The following is a 26,037-nucleotide window of genomic DNA, read 5'->3' on the forward strand; positions in this document are numbered from 1 at the left end:
GATCTTAACCTCTATGTCTCAGCTTTCTCATTTATCACATAGCAATAATAAGACCTAAACTTCACATGGTTTTTGCAACGTGTGTTTATTCAATAAATGCCAGCTAACATATTACAGGTAATATAATGTGGATAAGAGAGCCCATTAAGAAGTCTAAATAGCTGGGTGTGGTGGAGCAGGACTGTAATCCCAATGACTTCAAAGGCTGAGGAAGGAGCATTGCAAGTTCAAGGCTAACCTCAGCAATTTAGTGAGGCCCTCAGCAACTTAAGGAGACCCTGTCTCAAAATTTAAAGAACGGAGTGGGGATGTAGCTTGGTGGTGCCTCAGTTCCAAAAAGGGAAAAAAAAAAAAAAGAAGCCAAATGTCTGCAAATAACTCTCCACGTGCCCCACCCCCCACTTATAGGGTAGATATATGACTTTGAGTAGGTTAACCTGTCTGTGACTCAGTTTCTTTTCTTATTAACTATGAATAACAAACACTGTAACTAATAGTACCTTTTACTTAGCACAGTGGTACCATGACTCCTGCTTATATAACTTTTTGCATTTTATTCCTCTATTATTTCAGTATGTTGCTCCTATTCCATGCTCCAAGTTTAGTTTGCTATAATCCATTAGAAACCCTAATAGTTCATCAGGGTTTTTGAAGAACCTTCCCTCAATTGAATTAAGCTCCTTTAGACACTCTCACTTACCATCCAATTTCCTGATATGTATTGTTATTTACCTCTAGTGTTATTTCTGTTGGTAAAAATAAGTTCTTCAGCTTAGTGTAAATTCATGAGAGATTATTGCTTAAAGTTTAATTTTACCATAATATCTAGGGTATTACCTTGATCCTTTCTTAATTGTATCTTAATGTCGTTGAAGACAATTTACACATTGTCTGATTGGGAAAAAATATCAGACAATTTAATCTCATAGTTCATAACTTTTTATAGAGTTGTGTTTTTACTTGTATGTTACTTTTTAAACACTAACTTACTCAAGGAATGAGAAAGGTTTTTGAAGCATAGAATTGAGCTTAAAGCTCAAAAACAATGCTTTCTGAATCCAATTTAGGAAACTATCAATAATTTTTAAGAAGCTAACAAGGCCTAGGAGCTACCATTATAGTGTGGTTCTTATTCATATGACTTCCCTTTTTACATTTCCCATGCCTTTGCCTTGTGGCCTCTTCATGATCTAGAATAGCTTTTAGACACTATCCTGCATCTACCAAAACTCTTACATTATCTACATTATCTTCCTGAGTTAATTTGTTTTTTTTAAGACTATAAGGTTATTTTTTTAATATTTTTTTAGTTGTAGTTTGACACAATGCCTTTATTTTTATTTATTTATTTTTATGTGGTGCTGAGGATCAAACCCAGGGCCCTGCACGTGCTACGCAAGAGCTCTACCGCTGAGCTAAAATCCCAGCCCTTCCTGAGTTAATTTGAAAAACTATTTTCGTATATCATCATTGTATAATAGTATATATTTTTTTTAAAAATTAAATACTCATAGTGAATAGCATGCAATAAATAGCTTTACCTTCACTACCAGATGAATCTTGGATATCAGGCTCTGGGGAGGAATACCCTTTTGCTACTTTCTTCTGTTGTCTGGTTGGCTTATGTTTCATTTTTGGGACACTAACCTAAAAAAAAAAAAAAATCATGCCATTATGAGAGTTTGCACTGTAATTTGTAAGTAAAGACCATTGCTGAATAACTGTTAAATAACTGTTAAAATTGTTCTTGGGCATGACATTCAAAATAAAGACCAAGAACAAAGAGTCTAATGAAAATTTAACAAATTTATTTCATTTATGAAATCAAATTATCTTCTTTGCTTTTAACATGAAACAATTTGGTACAAACATTAAAAAGTAAAATATACAATAATTAGTTTGAATGTCCTCTCAAGAGATATTTTAAGCACACATAAAGAAAAGTGAATTTATAGCTCCCCAACTGCTATAACTAGACCAATAGTATCTGCATATTAAATAATAGAGTTTAAAAAGTAATACTTATTTTATTCCCATTGTTAGAAATATTTCCAATGGATAATGTTCGATTTTTAATAAAATTTAGATTATTTACTTTTAATAATTTCTGAGTGATACAGAGAAGAAAGCATTTTGTAATAAAAATGATACTAATATTTTCATTAAGTTTATTGAAACTTAATGAAAGTATTTAAGTACATGCATAAGATCTGAAAGTATATCAAACTGTCGACCAGGACAAATTTTTTCTTAGACTAATAAAACTTTAGATTCTCTTTCTCTCTTTCTTTTTATTTTTCCTGTTACAGTGCTAGAAATCAGACCCAGGGCCTCAAGCATGATAGGCAAACAGGCAAGCACTCTAACATTGAGTTACAACCCCAGCTCTTAGACATATTAATAGGTTTATAATTCTGAATATCAGTCCTAAATTTAAAAACCCAAATGCAACAGAGGAAACTAGATTTAGAAAGGCAAGAAATGAATATACTTAGAAATATAGGAAGCCAGTGGTCATGAGTTTTTAACTCTCTTCTTACTTGTTCATCATTCTAATAACATTATCCCTAATTTATCCAGCCATCTGTTGAAGGGCACTTAGGTTGGCTTTGTAGTTTAGCTATTGTGAATTGAACTGCTATAAATATTGATGTGACTGTGTCACTGTATGCTGATTTTAAATCATTTGGATGTATTCTAAGGAGTGGGACAGCTGGGTCAAATGGTGGTTCCTTTTCTAAGGAATCTCCATATTGCCTTTCAGAGTGGTTGTACCAATTTGCAGCCTCACTGGCAATGTATGTGTGTACCCTTTTCCCCACATCCTCACCAATACTTATTGTTACTTGTATTCTTGATAACTACCATTCTGACTTGAGTAAGATGAAATCTCAGTGTAGTTTTAATTTGCATTTCTCTAATTGCTAGAGATGTTGAACATGTTTTTCATATATCTGTTGACCATTTGTATTTCCTCTTTTAACAAATGTCTGTTTAGTTCCTTTGCCCATTTATTGTTTGGGTTCTTTGGTTTTTTGGTGTTAGATTTTTGAGTTCTTTGTATATTCTGGAGATTAATGCTCTATCTGAGGTGCAGGTGGCAAAGATTTTCTTCCATTTGGTAGGCTCTGTCTCCTCATGTGCTTGATTATTTCCTTTGCTGTGAAGAAACTTTTTAATATGATACCATCCTATTTATTGATTTTGATTTTACTTTTTGTGCTTTAGGAGTCTTGTGAAGGAAGTCAGTTCCTGAGCTGATATGTTGGTATGTTGGGCCTACATTTTCTTCTAGCAGGTGCAGGGTTTCTGGTGTAAGTCCTATGTCTTTGATCCACTTTGAGTTTTGTGCAGGGTGAGAGATAGGGGTTAAATTTCATACTGCTACATTTGGATTTCCAGTTTTCCCAGCACCACTTGTTAAAGGGCTATTTTTTTCTCCAATGTATATTTTTGGCACTTTTTCAGAATGAGGTAATTGTATTTGTGTGGGTTTGTCTCTGTGTCTTCTATTCTATTCCACTGGTCTTAATGCCTGCTTTGGTACCAATACCATGCTGTTTGTGTTACTATCATCTGTAGTATAATTTAAGGTCAGATATTGTGATACCTCCTCCTTCACTTTTCTTGATAAGAATTGCTTTGGTTATTTTGGGTCTCTTATTTTTTCAAATGATTTTTATGATTGCTTTTTCTATTTATATGAAGAACATCATTGGAATTTTGATGGGAACTGCATTGAATCTGTATACCATTTTTGGTAGTATGGCCATTTTGACAATATTAATTCTACCTATGCAAGAATACAGGAAGTCTTTCCATCTTCTAAGGTATTTATCAAATATTTTGTCTTAGAGTTCTATAATTTTCATTGCAGAAGTCCTTCACATATTTTATTAAAGACTGATTCCCAAGTTGTTGGGGTTTTTTTTTGAGGTTACTGTGAATGGGATAGTTTTCCTAACTTCTTTTTCAGCAGATTCATCATTGGAGTATAGGAATGTGACTTACTTATGGTTGTTAATTTTGTGTCCTGCTACTTTGCTGAATTTGCTGTGATAGCGTATACAGGATAAATTTTGCCATTTTTAACAACTGTGTACAATTCATGGGCATTATTTCACAGTGTTATATAAACATCACCACTATTTCCAAAACATTTTTGTCATCTTCAAGATTCTAACAATTAAACAATAACTAATTTCCTCATTCCTATTGCTGGTAACTTCTAATCTACTTTCTGTCTATATGAATTTGCCTACTCAAAAGTAATATATTTGTCCATGTGAATTTGGCTTATTTCATTTAGCTAACATTTTCAAGGTTCATCCATGTTATAGCATATAGCAGGATTTAATTTTTATGTCTGAATAGTATTCTACTGTATGGCAATAGCACAGTTTCTTATACTTTCATCTGTTAATAGTCACTTGGATTGTTTCCTTGTTTGGGCTATTGCGCATAATCCCGCAATAAACATTGCTGTCCAAGTATGTAGAATCCCTGTTTTCAGTTCTTTTGGAGTAGAACTGCTGTGTCATGTGATAATTCTATATTTAGCCTTTGAGGAACTGTTTTTCACAGTAGCTGCAACATTTTACATTTCCACCAGCAATGTACAAGGGTTCCGATTTCTCCACATCCTCATCAAAACTCACTTCCCATTTTTTGTTATGTTTCTAGTGTGAAATAGTACCTAGTGGTTTTGATTTGCATTTCCTTTATGATTGATGATATTAAATATCTTTTCATGTTTGTTGGTCATATTTATACCTTCTTTGGAAAAATGTCTGATTATGTATTTCTGTTAAGTTAGGAATTCTTTATATATCCTGGATATTAAACCCTTGTCACAATTCTGTAGGTTGTCTCTTTACTTTCTTCATAACACCCTTTGATGCACACAACTCTTAATTTTTAGGAAATTCAATTTTTTTCCTTCCTTTTCTCTTTCTTTCCTTCTGTTCTCCTTCATTGGCCTATATGCCAGCCTATACTTATATCAGTACATTGGTTTTTTTTTTTCCTTCTTTGATTCATAGGGCATTTAAACATGGAGTTTAGTTTCAGCACACTCAAATACAGAAGATATAGGGTTAAGGCTTGGGGAATACATCTCCCAGGGAATAAAGCAATCTCCGAAGGACAATGGTGGATCCATGGCTAATGCAGTACAGCTCTGAATTAATGAGCATGCGGTATTCTATGTCAGTAGTGCCTATTGGCTTGTGTAAAGTGGCAGTAGTAGGAGAAAATGAGAGTAAAATTGCCCCACCAACATCTCAGGAGGACAGTTGCAGAGATGTAGGCAGAAGTTCTCTCACTCCCTCTCTTGCTCTTCGACATGCCTTCTGCCATGGGATGATGCAATATAAAAGACTTTGCCAGATGAAATCCCCCTTGGTGTTGGACTTGCCAAAATCCAGAAGGTTTCAGGGGTTCAGTCCATGGTTGACCAATTCCAAAGCTCTGGGCCCTGAGTGAGGCAGAACATCATAGTAGAAGAGCATGGCAGAGAAAATCAGTTCAAGACAAGGCAACTAGAAAGCAGGGAACCATTACTACTGTTTTCACTACTGTGAGTTTGTAGTCAATTCTGTAATCCAGACAGTGTGAGTCCTCCAAAATTGTTGTTCTTTTTCAAGATTGTTTTGGCTATGAAGGGTCCCTGGAAATTCCATATGAATTTGAGATCAATTTTCCACTTCTACAAATAAGACTGCCAGAAGACTGATACAGATTGTATTGACACTGTAGAGTGCTTTGGGTAATATTGTTATCTTAACATAAACTTTTCCTACCTTAGAAAACAGGGTAACTTTCCAGTTATTCTTTGTTTCTAGCAATGTTTTACTATTTCACTGTACATTTATTCCTAGCAATTTATTCTTTTAAATTCTATTATAAATTGAGTTGCTTTCTTAATTTCCTTTTGGGATTTGTCACTGCAGGTATATATAACCACAAATGATATTTGTGTATTGATCTTATACATGCAAATTTGCTCAGTTGTTCATTAGCTCTGGTTGCTTTCCTGTGCTTTATATATATATCATGTTATCTGTTAATAATTTTGCATGACAAGTTGCTTCTCTCTTGTTGCTTCCCAAGGTTCTTTATTTGGCCTGATGGTTTGTGTATAGGTCTGAGTTTGTTCTTGTTGAGCTCCTTGGATTTACAGAGTGACATATTTCATCAAATTTGGAAATTTGGGGGTCTTCTTTCCTCAAATAGTCTTCACCCCATTTTCTTTCTTCTCCTGTGGACTCCCAAAGTGCATGTGAGGACCCACCTGATAGTGCTCCACAAGTCCCTTGGACTCTGTTCACTTTTCTTCATTTTTCTTTCTCCTCCTTAGATGTGATAATTTCAATTGTTTTATTTTTACGTTTGCAGATTCTGTCTTGTGCCTGCTCAAATCTTCTGCTGAATTCCTATAGTGAATTTTTCATTTGTTACTGTGCTTTTCAGCTGTAGAATGTTTACTTCTTTCGCATAATCTCTGCTTATAAAGATGATTGTCCCACCTGGGTCCTTTAGTATGTACCCTGACAGATTAAAAATACATTTTCACAGTTTATTTTTATGGTCTGCTGTGCTCCGTCTGGAACCAGGGACTCACTCTGGGAATGCAGGGATCCTACAACACTGCTACTGCACCAAGGAAGGGGTGGGACAAGGGCAAGTAAAATACTATAAAGTTTTCCTGCTGCTTTGAAGTTACACTTTTCTTGATTCAGCATCCCCTTGACTGCTATAAAACTTTGACTTTTCCAGGTTTCTGGTACATTTTTCAGATAGTTTTTGCTTGTTTTTTGATGGTTCTTTGGGATGACATGAGCTTCGAGCTGCCTACTCTGCCATTTTGTTTACCCCATTCTTTACTCGGCTTTTTTGCCACCATGACCAAAAGATCTGACAAGAACAATTTTATAGAAGGAAAAGTTTATTTGGTGCTCATAGTTTTAGGAGTCTTGTCCCGAGATAGTCAACTCCATTGCTCTTGGCCAGAGGTGAGGCAGAACATCAAGGTGGAAGGGTATAGAGGAAGAAAGCAGCTCTAAATATGGCAAACAGGAATCAGAGAGAATTCCACTCATCAGGGACAAAGCACATACCCCCAAAGTTAAACCCCAGTGACCTACCTCCTCCAGCCACACTCTACCTGCCTACAGTCACCACCCAGTAATCTATTCAAGTAGATTAATGCACTGACTGATTAGGTTAAGGCTCTTATAACCCAATCATTTCACCTCTGAACTTTCTTGCATTTTCTAACAACTTAAATTTTAAATTTTGAAACACAATTTTAAATTTTAAATCTTTAGATACTAAAGATTTCACAAATTTATAATGCTAGCAGATAGGCCTAGTTACTTTTTTATTACATACCATTGGAGTTCGATGTTTCACTTTGGTCTGGATAACACCATCTTTCTCAAATTGTATCATATCATTAAGTGGGTCCCATGGTCGGGTACTAGATAAATGTAAAAAAAAAAAAACCATTTGCTTAATAACCAAAGAACTTAAGAAAGTTTCTATTCTATGATTAGTTTTTCATTAATTATAAACATGGTTCTAATATTAAAATTTGCCCATTTCTAATCTAATCTTTGGCTTATTTTGTAGGATAACTACTACCATTGAGTTTATAAATAAATGGAATATCAGGTTTAAAATCTCATGCTCATGTATATGGTGACCAATAATAAATAACCTAGAATTAAAGGCAACAAATTATGCTAATATATTTGAAATACACTCTTTTTAATTACTTACTCTGCAAATTTGTAATGCCATTCTCCTATGAGAGGATCAAGTTCAAATAACTTGCAAGTCCATTCTTCATTTTTTGTTTTCCGATCTCTGGCAGATTGTCTTTGAGCTTCTTCCAAAACATACTTCTCTTGAGTAGCTTCTGTTTGGTCTTTGGCATTTATGGCTCGAGTTACTCGCTGCCAGAGCCTAATACAAGTGCAAAAATGAAATTTAAAGAAGGCAACAAAAGCAAAATCTATACAGAACAGGTTTGAATCCTGCTGAGACAAAATAATGCTCATGAGCTCCAACTATGACAAAACTTACACTCATATGCTTAGGAATGAGTCAAGATACAAAGTCCTGTGCCCTAAGAAGAGAAACTAATGGGGATGGGGGAGAAGTTTATTAAATTTATTATATTTGGTAATACGCATATGGTAGTTAATGTCATCAACCAAAGACAATAGGAATGTAGTGAAGGTGAGGAATCAAAAGAATCTCTATTTTTAATAAGTTCCCCAGATGATTCTTACACATTTTGTATAAAATTCACTGGCCTCATAAAGATAACACTGGTGTAGTACAGTGCTTCTCAACTCTAGATGCAGTACTTATCAGAAAACTTAAAATCAGAATCTCTAGGAGTGGGCTGAAGTATTAATATATTTTTACACTTCCTAGATTATTTTAATGTGCTGTCAGTGTTGAGAACCACTTATTTAAGAAAAAATACTTTGAAGAAAATAATTTTAGCTATTAAAATTTAGTTTTTTCATTAGTTAAGTGAAAGTGTAAGATCTCTATCCTACCCTGTGAGAAGGCAACATGTTGAAGCTGAAAGACAAAAGCCTTAGGAATCAGTCAGACTTGAAGTGAATCCTACATCTGCCATTTCTCAGCTGTTGATCTTAGTTTCCTATTTGTCCAAGTTTTGTTTCTTCACCTATAGCATATGCTGAATTATATTTACACCTCACAGACTATTATGTCTTGAAAAAACAGCTTTAGATGGAGAAACATCCTATGGTTGTAGCTGAAATGGAATTTTTAAGAACTTACATATTTTCCATTTTTTACAACCCTCAATTTTGAGTATAGAAGAGAAAGTACACATAGACATGAATACCCATGAAAGAAAATGATAAGCATGTAGAACATGTAGTGAGGACTAATGTGTATAAGGTACTTGGCAAAGTCTCTTGAATACAATAGCCCTCTTAACACAAAGAAATATAAAGTGCACACATTTTTGATTCAAAAGTGTTAAGTGATCTTACAAGAATTTCATGACCGAAGAACTGAAAGTATGACACTAATTTTTGCCCTCTTTTGAAAGGCAAAACAGAATGGAAGAAAAATAGAATCTGACCATTTCTAAGAGAAATGCCTAAATAGATTAGAAAATAGTTGGGCTGGGGATGTGGCTCAAGCGGTAGCGCGCTCGCCTGGCATGCGTGCGGTCCAGGTTCGATCCTCAGCGCCACAAACAAACAAAGATGTTGTGTCCACTGAAAACTAAAAAAATAAATTTAAAAATTCTCTCTCTCTCTCTTTGAAAAAAAAATAGTTTCCAAGTAGGAACTAAGACTCACTAATGGGTTCTATAATTTTATGCAAACAAAAAAATTTTAAAGTGCTGAAGCAGATGAGAAAGGAAACAATAAGAAATTTTAGTTCTGAGCTGCAGTGAAACAAGATCATTTGTATTGTATTTGATATTCACACATATGAAATGATAAAAACTATTTCACTGAAATAAAATATGACAGCAGACAGAGTGAATAGTGACCACAGTATTAAGGGATTAAAATAAACTCTTTGAGAGGCTGTGGTTGTGGCTCAGTAATAGAGCGTTTTCCTGGCACATGTGAGGCACTGGGTTTGATCCTTAGCACCACATAAAAATAAATAAATAAATATATTATATATACATATATGTTTTATATATATATAAATAGGAGAAGATGAATAAAAAAACACTCTTTGATCTTCATAAAGCTAGCTAAGAAATGGTATACTTACTTTTCTGATTCAAAATCATCCTGCTCTTCAAATTTTACAGTGTGTCTTATTAATCTCCATTGCTTAATGTCAGGTGTTGGATTCCAGAAAACCTCGGAATTATCAGTCTTTTTGTCATTAATAAAAACTTCACTATCCTATATTTAAAGAAATTAAACATTAATGTTAAGAATTTTTATTTAGAAGGTTCTGGAATGTCCTCCAAAGGTGTTAAAGGCTTGGTGCCTGGCTGGTGGTACTTCCCAATTGGAAGGTGGTAGGAAATTTGGAGGTAGGTAGGCCTAGTTGATAGAAGTAGGTTACTAGGGGCTGTGCCTATGAAGGGTATATTTTTCCTCAGAGTCTTCCTCACTCTCCTTCCTTGCCTTTGGCTGCTGTGAGGTAAGCAACTTTGCTTTACTCCTCTCTTCCTTTACCACAGGCCTGGAAACAATAGAGCCAAGTGACCATGGCTGAAATCTCTGAAACCATGAGCCAAATCAGATCTTTCCTAAGTTGTTTACCTCAGGTATTTTGTCACAAGATGAAAAGCTGACTAACACAGAAATCTATTAGAGAAGTGGGGTCACTGTTATGACTATTAAAGGCAATGAACTAATTAATCTGGTGGAGGAAATTTCAAGTAGCTTAGCATTCAGGTATTGCTGGATTTTGGCTAGATTAATGGTTAGAACTGGGAGCAAAAGGCCGAGAGGAAAGATTTGGAAAACTTTTACTTTTAGTTAGGCCAGAAAAGAAGTACACGTAAAGTTGCAGCCAAGGAAGGTTGGTTGCTGAAGAGATTACTGCCAATAAAAAAAAATCAAGAGCTAAGGTCATCAGGTGGGGACTCCACATGCACTTTGAAGTTCACATCATGCCACTGTGTGTCTTAGATGCTGGACATATAGCTATAGAATTTAATGTTTGCTCTGCTCTCTCTCTAAGCCTCACATTTTTCCCTTTAGGAATGTTAACCCTGTGACACTGTATTTAGCTTGTTTTTTACTGTTAGAGGGGCTCACAGCTAAGAGTTTGCCTTGACCCTTAGGAGACTTTGGACTTGGACTTGTGAACAATGCTGAAACTGTTAAGACTATGAGAACTCTCAGAGATGAACTAAATGCATTTTGCATTATGAGATAGGAATAAACCTTTGAGGGTCAGGGGCAGAATGTTATAGTTTGAATATGGAATGTCTTCCAAAGTGTTAAAGGCTTAGTCCTCAGCTAGTAACACTATTGAAGGTAGCTGAAACTTTAGGAGGTGGAGTCTGGTTGGGGCAAGTAAGTCACAAGGTTGTGCCTTTGAAGGGTATATTTTTCTTTATTCCCTTTCTCATTACAGGTTGGGATTACAGGCATGTGCCACCAGGCCCGGCTCTCGAGTTACATTCTTAATGCAACACACAGTAAGTTATATATGTGTTAGCTACTTCTACTGATTTAAACATTTTGGAAAGACTAAATTTACATAAAACTAAATATCACTGATAACAGAGCCATATCAAAATATCTGCTTTTAAGCTGAAGCTTTTAATTTTAATATGATTGTTAATTTTTTTTACATGGAATAGAATTTTTTTTAAGGCTAATATATAAAAATACTTACCCAATGGCCTTCCAAGGTAGCTAGGACTTCTTTTCCCAATTTAAGTTTCCCTGATATTTGATTAACAGAATCACTACTCCCTAGAAATGGCTTTCAAAAGATAAAATGTTGGACATTTTAATTTTAAATTATATTTACATACAATGTAGACAAACAACAAAAAGTAATTATATATATAGTTACACACTACTGAAGATTAAATAGTAAAATCCTGACTCAAATTTTAGTTACAAAATTTTAATACAATTTGAATTGTTGCTGTGGAGAATTTGGGTAAAAACAGACTGTGAAATCCATATACATTAAGAAAGATCACACTGACATCACTGACTCATGTCCTGTGTTCTCTCCAGCGCTAAGTTCTCCCTAACTCTCAAGACTCTGCCCTATTCAACTGGCAATGCATTAAGCATAATAACTCAGTAAACCAAAGAGCTTTAATGACCTATTAAAAGAAATAACCCCCTTTAAAAAAAAAACCCATAAATACATAACCAAAAAATCGCCCCAAAACTAAAATTAGAAGAAATATACTCTGGGACTGTACTGCCTTGCTAATATCTTTCCTTACAGACAAAATCTTGATGCTCCAACACTCAAAGAATATAATATACTGTCCTACAACTAACATTGTGAAAGGTCTTAAATTTTCCTTTCACATTGAGGCAGACCAAATTTTTGAAAGAGCTCCTCAACAATATCTACTATTCTCCCCTCTAGCCCACATGCCCTTCCTCAATGAGACCTTGTCACCCTCCCATTAAGAATCAGGGTCAACATCTCTTCCCCCTGAGTTCAGGCAGTCTTATAACTCTTCAACAGAAGACGGTGTTAGTGGTACAATTTGGCTTCTGAGGCCAGGCCATGGAAGGGAAATGCAGTTTCTGCCTTGCTCACTGGAACACTTGCAATTTGGAAATCCTAAAGTAAGAATTCTGTTTTGAAGCTATTGTGCTGTGAAGAAGCCAAGTCACATGGAAAAACCATGTATATAGGTATCTGGATTGACAGCTATATACCTGGAAAAACCATGTATATAGGTATCTGGATTGACAGCTCTAGTCCATCAATCATCCCATCAGAGGTATCAGACACAGAAATGATAAGTGTTTAGTTCCCAACTATTGAGTCTCACGTATTCTGAAGTATATTCCTGGACCCCAGGAAGGGGGTTACACTAAGTGATCTCTAATATGCCCTGTCCAAATTCATGACCCACTTACCCCATGAGGATCAGAACATGGTTGTTTTTAAGCTGTAAGTTTATGGTAATTTGTTGTGCAAAACATTGAACAATATAACTCTGTCTTAAGTGTACAGAGCAAGAATGCAAGCTGATATATAAATTCTGGTATTTTGTAACGCCATGCTTTACAGAGAAATTTCTATCTAATCACTTAAGTCTTGTCTCCTATATAATTAAAGTTTTACTAATTAAAATTAAAGACAAAAAATTATGGCTTTATGTTAATTTAGATCTGTTCTTTTTAATTTAGCCTTGCCCTTATCCCTCAGAGGCACCTCTTTAACCTGACATGAAATATGTGTGTGTGTGGTGTGTGTGTGTGTGTGTGTGTGTTTGTTCTTGTTTTTGGGGTTTTTTTTTTTGGTACCGGGATTGAACTCAGGGGCACTCAACCACTGAGCCACATCCCCAGCCCTATTTTGTATTTTATTCAGAGACAGGGTTTCAGTGAGTTGCTAAGCACCTCACTTTTGCTGAGGCTGGCTTTGAACTCATGATCCTTCTGTCTCAGCCTCATGAACTGCTGGGATTACAGGTGTGCACCATCACATCCAGCTTGAGAATTAATTTAGTTCTTAATTAGGAACTAAACTGTTTTCCTATGTTCAATATTCATAGCACAGCTTCCCTTTAGTTAGATAATATTGCCTATCATTCTCTACTAACCTTTAGTTTAAATTCAAGTATTGCACTGTATCCAGTCTTTTGACATGTAATATTAACTGTTCCACCAAGCTCCAGTGTCATTGTACCATAAAGAATTCCTAAAGAAAAAAATTGATAAAATATTGAAGAGAGAGACATACTGGCCTATAATAAGCAGCATTCTGTAATCTAGTTTCCTTTTAGGAGAAATTTATAATTCAGGGGCATTCTGTCCTGCTTAATAGATATCTACAATACAGACATAAAGCTTGTTCTGTAGAATATAAATAGATAATAGTTTTAACCACAACATGTACAGAATCTACATCTCTAACTTTGCCCACTCTCTAAAATATATTGGTGATCCCAAAATCAATATCCCCAGTGTTTTTGCAGTTATTTGTAGACATGCATGGGGTAGAAAAATTGGAGTCACCAGATGTGCACATTCCCAGATGAGAGAAAATTAGGTAACACTGCCCTTGATCCAGTTCTCATACTGTTGAAGTATTCTACTGAAGGATATTTAGTGCCATGTGTTTTAAATTTGTGTGTTTTTCTGCTAAGGATTTTGCAGTTTAAAGGACCCATGTACAAAGAAGCCTGTGATGTACTTTACAGAGGATATCATGTATATTAAAGCTTCCTTCAGGCAATCGTTACTGTGCTATTGGCTGTTAGTTCAATGATAATGTTATAATTAAATTAAATATCTTTAAGCAGAAACACACATGAAACAAAGTCATGTACTTATTGGCTGATTGAAATATTGTGAAAAGAGGCTTACAAGAACTTAACCTCATATTTCCCCTATAGGGCAATGATTCAGTATTTGTTAATTCAGTGTTTCTGGTGACTTTTATAGAATATTAACTCCTGCAAATATAAGAATCTTCTCTGTAAGTGAGGTAAACAACAACAAAAACAAAAACCTACAAAATAAGTTCTGTGGCTAAAAACTGGGAAAATGCTAAGTCAATGCGTTACCTATGTATCTGTTAATGCAATAAGCAGTGAAAGCAGCTTTTAAAATGCAAATGCAGAACATTTATTTGTAAGAACAAACTAAGCAATCCTTCTTATATTTATTTGTCCAAGGAACTCTTATTTTATAAAACAATTTGTGAAACTAGAAATTTGGGGAATACAACTTAGAAAAGACACATGGAAAGTCTTACAAAAGTTATCATTATTTCTTATGCTTATCTCAAGAAGTTATAATCTTTCTTTTTCCATAAAATAAAAACTTCACCATGAAAAAAAAATTCCCTACTGCTAGTTAGGTACATCATGGGCAGCTATATAAAATAAATGATGAAAAAATTCTAAAATAGTCATTCTTATTCACAATTGCAGATATTTCATATTTAAGAACTATACATGGGCCTGGTGCAGTGGTGTAAAACTATAATTCCAGTGCCTTGGGAGGCTGAGGAAGGAGGATCTGCAAGTTCAAGGCCAGCCTCAGTAACTTAAAGAGACACTGTCTCAAAATTAAAAAGGACTGGAGATGCAGTTCAGTGATAAAGCATCCCTGGGTTCAATCTCCAGTACCAATAAATAAATAAACAAACAAACAACAACAACAACAAAAAACAGAAAAGACAAAGCTCTAAGAATTATCTAAGCCTGTGTTGATCCTGAATAAGATTCTTAACCTTTCTGAGTTTCTCATCCACAAAATAAAGTAACAGTAAAGAATTTCTATGGTTTTGTGAATAAGTTCCGAAAATGAAGGATAATTAACAAAAAAGTCACTTTGAAGAAATGTGTTGGAAGGGATGGTACAGAAAATGTCCAAGCTGAGTATTTAAGCTGGTACAATGTAGTAAAAAGTTAAGACCAAAAAGATAGATTGCCTGCATTCAGATCTTGATTTTGCCACATTTTAGCTGGATGATAATAGAGAAACTGACTTCTTTGCATCTCATTTTCCTTATTTATACAACAGGTATTATAATATTTCTACTTTACAGGGCTGCTGAAATAATTAAATGAGTTTATAAATGTGAAGTAACATACAACAGTTAATTGGGTAGTTTGCCTGTTGTAAATGATAGTTATTAATTAATATCCTATCTACAGTCTCAATAATGCGAGGAGGGAAACAGAATACATTAACTTTTAAGAAATTACCAAATAGGATGAGAAAAACATTTTAAAGAACCTGGTGTACTGAAAATTAGCAAAATAAATTTTAAACAAGGGTGGTGATATAAAAAGTTTACTTAGAATCACTTTCTAAGGGCTGGGGTTATGGCTCAGGGATAGAGCACTTGCCTCACATGTGTGAAGCACTGGGTTCTATTCTCAGCACCACATATCAATAAATGAATAAAATAAGGTCTATCAATAACGAAAAAATATTTTAAAATCACTTCCTAAAAATTTTAAATAATGGGAACTTTAATCAAATTTCAAAACCTATATATAATTCAAGTGCCCATTATTATAAACCAATCTCTTACAACTGATGTATATATCACAAAAGTCCATTATGAGTGAATTTAAGTCACTGCAGAAATATTCTACAGGAAACAATAATTTTAAGTATTTGTGAACCAAGGATGCTTTCAAGCAAAATCAGTATGACTCCATCAATCTCAAAACAACAAATGTGGTCCCATACATTTACCTACAAAGAAGGTTTAAGATCTAAGTTAAGTAGGGAAAATATTTACCTTTACAATGAGCATATGGCATTGTCATTACATAATCTTCACCTCTATTCAAGAATGTTAACCGTGCTTCTCCCTCTAATATTGCAGATAATGAGTTTCCTGAAACAAATATTTATTTATTAAATTTCAAACAACTAATTCAACTAATTCAAAATGAACAAAATATATCTGGAACAACTACCCATTATAGTGGAATATCTTAAAAACCTCTTGATCTCAATGTGTCCAAATAATGTGTATTTATTATCTTACATCTAAAACATTGATTCATATTCTTATTTTTTAAAAATGATAACTTCGAAAGGAATAGTTACTATGTCTGTTATTTTAGAAGGTCATAGGAAAAATCTCAAATATGTATAATATTCAATAAAACTACTTCATGTAGAGCTTACTTTGTCTCTTTTGAATAAAAATATTTCTTACTGATAAGTCACATAAAGTCACAAGCTTTAAACACTTATAATCAACATAATAATTCTATGGACAATTTTTTAAAATATGCATAAATCACCAAAATGCAATGGAGGATAAAAATGTCATGCTAATTTCTTCCATTTTTTCTCTCCTCATATGCCCAACTTTATCAGAGTTACTACAGAAGTAAGTAAAGTATACAGTGAGTAACCCATTTGTAAATGTAAAGCTTGACAGTTCTGGTGATGGCATGGAGTCATGCAATTATCACCACAATCAACATATAAAACTTCCTGTCACCCCAGAAAGTCCCCCTTTGCTTCTTAGCAGTCGATCCTTTCCACCAGCCCCAGGAAACCACTGCTCTGTTTTCTATCACTGTAGTTTTATCTATCCTGGAATTTTAACCTTGGAAAGTTCATTTTAATTTTCTTATTGCTTTGTGACCTTTACTTCTAGGTATAATCTTGTGCATATGTTTTTTGGTTTTTTTTCCTAGAGCAGGGCTTCCAACAGTAGCACAACTGACACTGAAGGCTGAATAATTCCTTGTGGTGGAGTCTATTTAATGCACCATAGGATATTTAGTAAGTAGTATCCTTGGTCTATGTCTACTAAGTCTTTCAATTATGTCCAAAAATGTCTACAGACATTGCCAAATTTGCAAAATTGCTCCCAAACTGAGGGCCACTGCTTGGGTATTACAAATACTCATCATTAAAATTTCACAGTCCAGTTATAGTTGCTATTATATCACTTTCTGCAAAGTAGAAAAGTATGCACTGCTTAGGTGCATTCTCCTTCAGATCTTTGTGCTATAATTTTATGTGTTATATCTGCATATGTTAATAAAAGTCAAAAGACAATGCTAATTTTTAGAATAGTAACATGGATCATAAAACACTGAAAGGAAAAAAACAGAAAAAAAAGGTATTCTTGTATTTACCCAGATATTTACCATTTTGGACAATCTTATGTTCATTCTGAGGATCTGAATTTCTATCTAGTATCTCCTTTCAGCCTGAAGAACTTTATTTAGCATTTCTCTCTCTCTCTCTCTCTTTCTCTCCCTCCCCCCCTCCCTCCCTCCTTCCCTCCCTCCCTTTCTTTCTTTCTTGTATTTCTTATAGTACAAATCTTCTGGTAACAAAGTTTTTCAGTCTCACTTTGTCTAAAAGTGACTTTATTCTTTCCAGGCATGGTTGCACATGCCTGTAAGCCCAGTGGCTTGGGAGGCTGAAACAGGAGGATGCGAGTTCAAAGCCAGCCTCAGCAATGGCGAGGCACTTAGCAATTCAGTGAGACCCTGTCTCTAAATAAAATACAAAATAGGGCTGGGGAGGTGGCTCAGTGGGTGAGTGCCCCTGAGTTCAATCCCCAGTATTCTTCACCTCTACAAGATTTGCTTTTAATATTTGGCTTTCCATAATTTAACTATGTTGTGGTTGGCCTTCTTTGTATTTATACTAGTTGATGTTTTTGATCACGTTGAATAAATTAAAATATTTAGTTAAGTTTGGGAAATTTTTGGCCATTAGGTTTTCAACTTTTTTCTACTTTTCATAAGGGATAATTTCTATTGATCAAATTCACTTATTCTTTCCTTTGTCATCTCTATTCTAATGTACAGTTCATTCTATAGCTTTTTAATTTCAGATTCAGTTCTTAATATTTAGTTTTTGAAATAATTTGTATTTTTCTGCTGAGCTATCCTGTCCTATCTTTCCATTTACTATGAACATGTTTTATATTACCAACTGAGAACACTTATAACTTCTTTAAAATCCTCTGGTGATGTTGCTAACACTATATAGTAGTAATATGAAACAAGTGAAAATAAGTAGTATTTGGCTTTTGAGAAAGTTATAATCTTCTTCATTTCATACACATTATATACATAGGAATAAATGCCAGGTAAATTAAACAACAAAACATAAAAGTATGAGTTCACATAAGTAAATAATTACCTAAGTTCAAGTTAAGAAAGGGTTTTCTAGCCATGATATCAAAACGAGAACCATAAAAGAAAAAACTGATCATTTATTGCAAAATATCAAGAAAGATTATTGCTTTTTTCACTTCTCAAATTAACTAATTAAAATTATACAGATAAAAATAATTGCATATAAATGACATTTAGTAGTATGTACACTGTGGAATGTTTCAGTCTATTTAATATCTATCACACACAGTTATCATTTTTGTGTAAGAAACGATATCTACTCTTGTAGTGTTTTTCAAGAATACAATATATCATCCTTAACTATGACCATACCTACAAGAAAGTTCCTGTACTACTTCTTCCTGTTTGTACCCTTTGCCCGACATCCTAACCCCACAGCCCTGCCCCCATAACTATCCCAGCCTCTGGTAACCAGCATTCTATTCTCTATTTCTGTATATATTTCTAGGTTAACTTTTTTAGATTCCACAAGAGCAAGATCATGTGTTATGCACCTAATAAAGCTGACTTATTAAGTGATATTCTACAGAGATGTCTTAAGTTTATTTTAATTTAGACTAAGAAAATGAACTAATTCCTCAATCAATATAACTTCCACAAAAACCTCCTTACGAGGCTTTTGTATGAGCAAGCCAATAGCAAAGAAGAAATAAGGGTTATTAAAAAAAAAAAGTACCCAATAAAGGCTATATTTCTTTCAGATTATAAAGGAACAGATAGCTCTCAAATATAAATTGTATCATAACAGGACTAAGAAAGCCAAGTGTGGAAATAATATCACAAGTGAGCTAGAATCTTGAATTAATAAAAATTGCTGAGTGGTACTTATATACAATGGAATATTACTCAGCCATAAAGAAGAGTGAAATTATGGCATTTGCCAGTATATGAGTGGAACTGGAGGCAATCATGCTAAGTAAAATAAGCCAATTCAAAAAACCAAAGATCAAATGTTCTCTGATATGTGGCTGCTGACTCACAATAGGAGGGTGGGGAGTATAGGTTCACCAGATTGGACAGGGGAGAATGGAGGGCAGGGAGAGAGAATGGGAATGGGAAAGACAGTAGAATGTTCATATATGAATACATGAGCAATGTAACTCCACGTCATATACAATCACAAGAATGAGAAATTATACTCCATGTTTGCGTAATATGTTAAAATACATTCTACTCTCATGTATAACTAAAAAGAACAAATAAAAAAATGAGATTGTTTGAAAGAAAATGGAAATTTATTTTTATTTATTTTTTGTGAATCCAATATTTTCTCTTTTTATTTTTTAATTTTTTTTTAGTTAGTTACATATAACAATACAATGAACTTGACATATCATACATTTGAATCAGATGTAATATAATTTCTCCTTTTTTGAGTATACAGGTTGCAGAATCACATTGGTCATGCAGTCACATATATATACACAGTATAATAATACAACAGTAATAATAATAATAATAATTTCTGAGAGTAAAACACACGCAATACTCATAAAAGTCATTTGTATTGTAGCCAGGATAGGGGGTGGGAAGATGGCAAGTGCAGTGGGAAAAGAATAATCTAAATATGAAATGTGTTTAACCTGGGCTGGGAATGTAGTTCAGTGGTAGAACCCTTGCCTAGCATGTTTGAGTCCCTGGGATCAATCCCTAGCACCCCCAAAAAGAATACGTTGACTTATTTTTTTAGAAGAAAATAAGCAGTCACCTTCTGAAGTTTAAAAAAAAAAAAAGGCAAAAATACCAAACCAAACATTAAAGGAACCAAATATAAAGATATACACAATGTTTCTGATCAAAAATTACTCTTGGGGTGGGGGGTATAGCTCAGTTGGTAGAGTGCTTGCCTCTCATGCACAAGGCCTGGGTTCAATCCTCAGCACCATTAAAAAAAAAACAAAAAACACTTACATTGAGATTTGCCTAACATGGACTTAGCTCTGGTTCTCTACCCTCTTAGGAAACCAGACCTTAGATTTCTGTCTTCATGTTTTATTTATCATATTTTATATTTATTTTCACTTAGGTTTAAAATTCTTCAGTTGAAATAGAATTCTCTGATCTTTTTCCATTCAAAAATGTTTAAAAAACAGCATTTAAAGGTATATATTTCCTACTAGTATATATTATTGACAATGATTTGTCTGAATTGTCAAAATTTTTATATTAAGGTTCCCTATTATGTTCTCCCTCGTACTTGCAAAAAATTTTATTGGTATATTATTTGGCCCAAGGTTAAATATCATTACCAGGTGACACTGGATTAAGTAATCTGACCATACGTGGATTTTCTCTCTATACTAAAAAACTAAAACAAAAAGATTGATCCCTTGGGTACACTGAAACAAAACAAAACAAAACTTGGTAGAGCTAAAGGCAAAAGAAATTCATTATGCATTAGAAGGCTATAATGGGTATTCATTCTATCTTTTCCTAAGTGATGTTTGTGATGAATTTACAGACATGTGTTGAATAGTTATATGAAATGAGCCATATCTCTATTTATGAATGGTCACTATTCAAGTAAAGATGATATTTAAAATGACATATACATTCATTGCTGAAAACAAATCTTTTTTTTTTTTTGTAAACAAAAATCTACCAGAAAATATTACTTCTCTGGAAAGTGCACAGATTGGGATGGGGGGAACTTACCATAAAACTTGGACTTAGCCAGGATACTGCCACTAAGGCAAAATCCATCTTTTCGGTTACTAACATAAAAGGCAGATATTGGTGGATGGTGGGACACCTATTGAAAACAGGAGAAACATAAGATGTAATAAAATAAGCATATTATATTACTATTATCAAAGGTTCAAGTCTTACAATAAGTGAAAAGAAACATTTGGTTATTAAAAAAATTAAATATTGGTTGTTATAGTAACTAGCTTTCCCTGTTACCCAAGGAAATCTACCTCCTGGCATTCATACCATAAGGTAGGACTCTCTTATATTGAACCAAAGATGGTTTGTATGGAAATGTTAGTATATAATTTCTGACATTAGGTTATAAGGTAGTTTCCATTTGGGAGTTTTTCTGGATCTCTCTCTCTCTCTTTTTCATTAACTCTGAGAAGCCAGTTTCCATGCTGTGAAAAACTCCATGGAGAAGTCCATGTGCTGAAGAACTGAATTCTCTTGTTCATAGTGAAGGGAGGAACCTGGAAGTGAATCTTCCAGCTCAGTCAAGGCTGCAGATGACTGCACAACTGACTAACATCTTTTTTTTTTTAATTATTTTTTTAGTTGTAGTTGGACACAATACCTTTATTTATTTATTTATTTTATGTAGTGCTGAGGATTGAACCCAGGGCTTCGCATGTGCCAGGCAAGCACTCTGCCACTGAGCCACAACCCCAGCCCCATGACTCACATCTTGATTGCAAATGCATGAGAGATCCTGACCCAGAACCACTGAGTTAAGTGGATCCCAGATTCCTGAACTTCATCATATATTACATATCATTTTAACTCATTCATTTTGGACAATAATCTGTGACACTGCAGTGTCTAAGTAATATTCTTAGTTATTCTTGGTTATTCTCCATATGGATTACTGACCTGGCTGTAGGAAACTAAAGTTTGACAAATATATTAATAATTACTGTTTTCAATATACTTATATCTTCTAATTTCTGAAATGAGATAAAGCTAAAATTTAAACTCTTCTCAAACTTCTCAACTTTTGAAGGATTATAGTAAATTAAAATGCAAGGTGGTGTCATCATTATATTTTAAAAAATTAATGTAGACAATTAGTTTCAACCTGAGGGGTTATCAGAAAGAATCTTTAAGGGAAGAGGAAGACTTCCAAAAGACACAGGGTCTCATCCTCCCTACATTTAGGGAGAGAATTATTATAAGGAGTGATTGTTACTGAGAGAGAAATCATATTACTCAGATAAGTGCAGACAAGGGAGAATATGGAAAATCATGAAAACAGATGCACATAATTAAAGTTTAAAAACTAAGAAAATCTGGGACTGGTGATGTGCACCTGTAGTCCAAATTATTTGGGAGGCCAAGGCAATAGAATCCCTTCAGTATAGGAGCTAGAATCAAGCATAGGCAGTATAGCAATACCCCATTTCAAAACAACAGAGACTTGGCTCTAAGGCCCCTTCTCTTTGGTGAAGTCTGTGTCTTGTCACTTTTGCAATAAACCTGCTGTGTGCTTGCTAAAAATAAAATGAGAATAAATAAGTAAATAAATAAAATTAAGGTCTGAGTTCTGTCTCCAGCACCAGAAAACAAACTAAAAACCCCCCAAAACTGAAATATTTTCTTACTACCTACTATGTATACAACAAAAAGAATTGTCACCATTCCTAACCAGGGACATAAATATTCTGTAATAAGGTAAACAATACCAGTGTTAAAGTAACGAGCTTAACAATAACAAAAATCACACACACACACACACACACAAAATACAGACATTTGAGAAGGGAAAAATCACTGAGAGTTGTAGTTATTGAATAATGATCAGGTCAGAGTTTGTTTAGAAGAAGAATAGCTAAGAAGAAACATTGGTGGGAGAAGTAAGTATAAAAATAATGAAGCAAGAAAGAATAAGATAACGTTACCTAGTTGTGAATACATAGGGTTCTAACTACTTGGAAAAGCATTTAATCTGAGATAAATTTAGGAAAAAACTGTAGGACCCTGAACACCACAAAAATTGGTATAATTCTAATTTCAGAACTTAAGAATTCTGCACATGATCAATAAAGTGTTTTGGAAATATAAACTTGGTCAAAATTAATAAATAATAAGTGTTTGCAGAAAGGTAGGGAGTAAAAAATAAAAATTAATTTTTGGTCAAAGGATTTCATGACTGTAACAGTAATGCTTAGGAGTATGGTATTTAGTAGCATATAGTACTAAAAACTTAGATGTTTACTAAGCATTTACTTATTAGAAAGGTTAAACAACCATCATGAGTTTACTGAGATAATATTTTCTTTCTTTTTTTTTTTGGTGGTGCGTGAGAGGCAAGCACTCTACCAACTGAGCTACATCCCCAACCCTGAGATAATATTTTCTATAAAAAATGTCCAAATAACTTCCAGAACAATTTTGTTTCTGTAACATGCATTTCCAATACCTGTTCAGCAATATAAAATGTTTTGCTATTTGTTCTGGGATGAATCCATAGACAACGGAAAGTCTCCCCAAGTATGGGATTGTAAGGTTTCTTCAGTCCCTAGTTAAAAAAAAAAAAAACAGAAGTTTTAAATTACAAATAGAAAAGATTCAAAGTAGTTTAAACCAGTCAAAACAGGATTGACTATCAGCTGGAAGACGTTCTTATAAAATTTCATAGCAAATGAAATCTACCTGAAATAAGACAATTTCAATCAAAATATAGGTCTAAATAATCGAGCATTTTACTAGTAATTGCCAATAAATAATCTAAATATTGCACACGGAAAATAAGTAACTAAAAAAGCTAAATAAAGTAAAATATAAATATTACCTTTGGCTTTTTATAGAATCCTGACAAATACCATTTCACTACTTTCTTTAAACGGAAATAAGGATTTTCTTCCAGAGCAGCCCTAAAAAAAACCAAAGTGTTAAACAGAAAAGTTTAAAGGCTAGGTCACAAATTCTCCCTCAAATATATCAGTCAATAACTAAATAAGAGATATGATTGGAAAAACATAATTCATATTTAATAAACAGCAAGAACAACCATGTAAATTAATTCCTGAGAATCATTTTTCTTAATCTAGTCACTTCCCCCACCCCACATTTCTCCCATTCTTTGATAAACTGCCCAGGGGTTCTGTGAGAAATTGGGATAAACACACACACACACACACATTTTGAAATTTCTGCACTGCACAACACCTAGCATTTACAGTATTGAACAGTGGCCAAAGAGCCCCATGAACAATTTTGTTAGAGGTCCTCAGCCCCACAGTCAGTGAAGGCCCAATGTTCATTTGGTTATCTTTCCATTCAGCTTCCTAAATGGAAACATTACAGCAAAGTATTAAATATGCTTGTTATTAAAGTTGACTATAGAAGTGGGAGAGAGAGAGAAAAAAGTATATCATTTATTACAGCCTAACTTTGGAAAGGTATAATTAGTGAAAGAAGCATTCTTGAGAATCTCTAAAATCATGAAGCATCTTCTATTTTAAGAATTAAGAATATACTTACTCAGACAGGAAATCCGCATGATAGTAGTAATCTGAAAGTTTATCCAGAAAAGAACGGGGTTCTAAAATGAAAGTAGGCAGAACTACCCTGGACAGGTCCATGCCAGGACGGACCTGTTTCAGCAGTGTCCAGATAAGGCTCTTGTTTTCTTCAGACACAGTTTCTGTTTGAGAAGCCTCACCTGCCTTTAACAAAACATATTAAAACATTTATTTCACACACACAGATATATAGACAAGACAACTAATATTAAATATATGATTTTTTTCCAGGACTACTCCAAGCACTCTTAAAAGGTGGAAACAATTCAAATAATAAATAAAGTCTACACTATCAAACCTTAAAAAAGGGAGCTGTGAGAGACATCAAAATGAGCAATATATATGGAAGATCCACTCTAAACACTTTATCCTATTGTTTGATACTACATTTACTTCTCAGCACTTGGAATAGTTAAGAAAATTACAAACTCATGTTTCCTCGAAATTTAGTTTGCATCTGAAAATGACCTTAGGCAGTATCCTACTTCAAATGCAAACCTTAAGAAAAATATAATCTTTTTAAGGTACTGGAGATCAAGCCCAGGGCCTCATGCTTGCTAGACAACACTGCCACTCAGCTGTATATCCAACTCGTATACACTTTAAAATTTAATAGACTATATTGGTATTTGTATAAGTGTGTATGTTTGTTTATAAATCCTGATATATTTTATATGTATATAACCATAGGCACAATGCAAATATTCTCTTTCAGGAAAATATACAATAGGTCAAGCAAATAATATCTACAATATCATTTGGAAACTGCAATGGCTTTAGGAAGCCAGAATTTCTCAAAAAAAAAAAAAAAATAGACCTTTACCTCTCCAAGTTCCTCATGGCTCTGTTCTGTGTAGGTGGTCTCCTTTAAAGGCTCAACAGGCTCAGGTTCAATGTATGAGTCATCCTGCCTTTCTGATGTATCTGTGTCACTTTCTTCACTTTTCCCCATCACCTCATTGTCTGACTCATCATGCTCTTGATCATTTTCTTTATCAGATTTGTCAGAGTACATATCTTGGTCCTTAAAATGCTGTCGTTCAATTTCACTATCATTTAACCTTAAGAGAATTATTTAGGAAGAATAAAAGAAGTTAGGAATACTTAATGTATAAATTAGAATAAAATGTAACACTTATTTTGAATTTACTATGTACTAGTCACTGTTGTATTTTATATAGTTTAGTTCATTTAATCCTCAAAATTACCTTAGGAGATAGGTACTATTATTATTTTACAGATTAGTATATAGAGGCACAAAGAAGTTAACTAAAAATCTAGGGAGATGTTAAAAGATGACACTCTGAGCTTTTTACCTTTCTACTCTTTTGGCTAAAATCTTCCAAAAGCAAGATCTTAGACTACCCCTTGCTAGATTTTTTTCCCATAGTTTTGCAAGCATCATCACTTCAAGTAAGCTCTCTGTCACTTCTGGTCTTAAAACTGTCAGAAAAGTTCATCAGGTTATCAAGTGAACTCAAATGTTTTATGACT

At 34.0% G+C, this 26,037-nt stretch overlaps 1 protein-coding gene across 7 annotated transcripts in view; it reads right to left on the bottom strand.

The window, feature by feature from the left end:
- Osbpl8 (oxysterol binding protein like 8) overlaps window positions 1-26,037 on the bottom strand; it is a 192,452-nt gene that overhangs the window by 6,866 nt on the left and 159,549 nt on the right. For all 7 annotated transcript variants that reach the window (XM_076854889.1, XM_076854893.1, XM_076854892.1 and 4 more), the window contains 12 exons: window positions 25,367-25,604; window positions 24,503-24,687; window positions 23,811-23,892; window positions 23,439-23,537; window positions 20,984-21,080; window positions 15,949-16,047; window positions 13,289-13,386; window positions 11,377-11,466; window positions 9,787-9,923; window positions 7,783-7,968; window positions 7,393-7,480; window positions 1,542-1,647 (listed from right to left, as the gene is read on the bottom strand). In XM_076854889.1, the coding sequence (XP_076711004.1) occupies window positions 1,542-1,647; window positions 7,393-7,480; window positions 7,783-7,968; window positions 9,787-9,923; window positions 11,377-11,466; window positions 13,289-13,386; window positions 15,949-16,047; window positions 20,984-21,080; window positions 23,439-23,537; window positions 23,811-23,892; window positions 24,503-24,687; window positions 25,367-25,604 (1,505 nt within the window). The remainder of the gene's footprint in view (window positions 1-1,541; window positions 1,648-7,392; window positions 7,481-7,782; window positions 7,969-9,786; window positions 9,924-11,376; window positions 11,467-13,288; window positions 13,387-15,948; window positions 16,048-20,983; window positions 21,081-23,438; window positions 23,538-23,810; window positions 23,893-24,502; window positions 24,688-25,366; window positions 25,605-26,037) is intronic.

This window comes from Callospermophilus lateralis, chromosome 4 (assembly GCF_048772815.1).
Source record: "Callospermophilus lateralis isolate mCalLat2 chromosome 4, mCalLat2.hap1, whole genome shotgun sequence".
NCBI lineage: Eukaryota > Metazoa > Chordata > Mammalia > Rodentia > Sciuridae > Callospermophilus > Callospermophilus lateralis.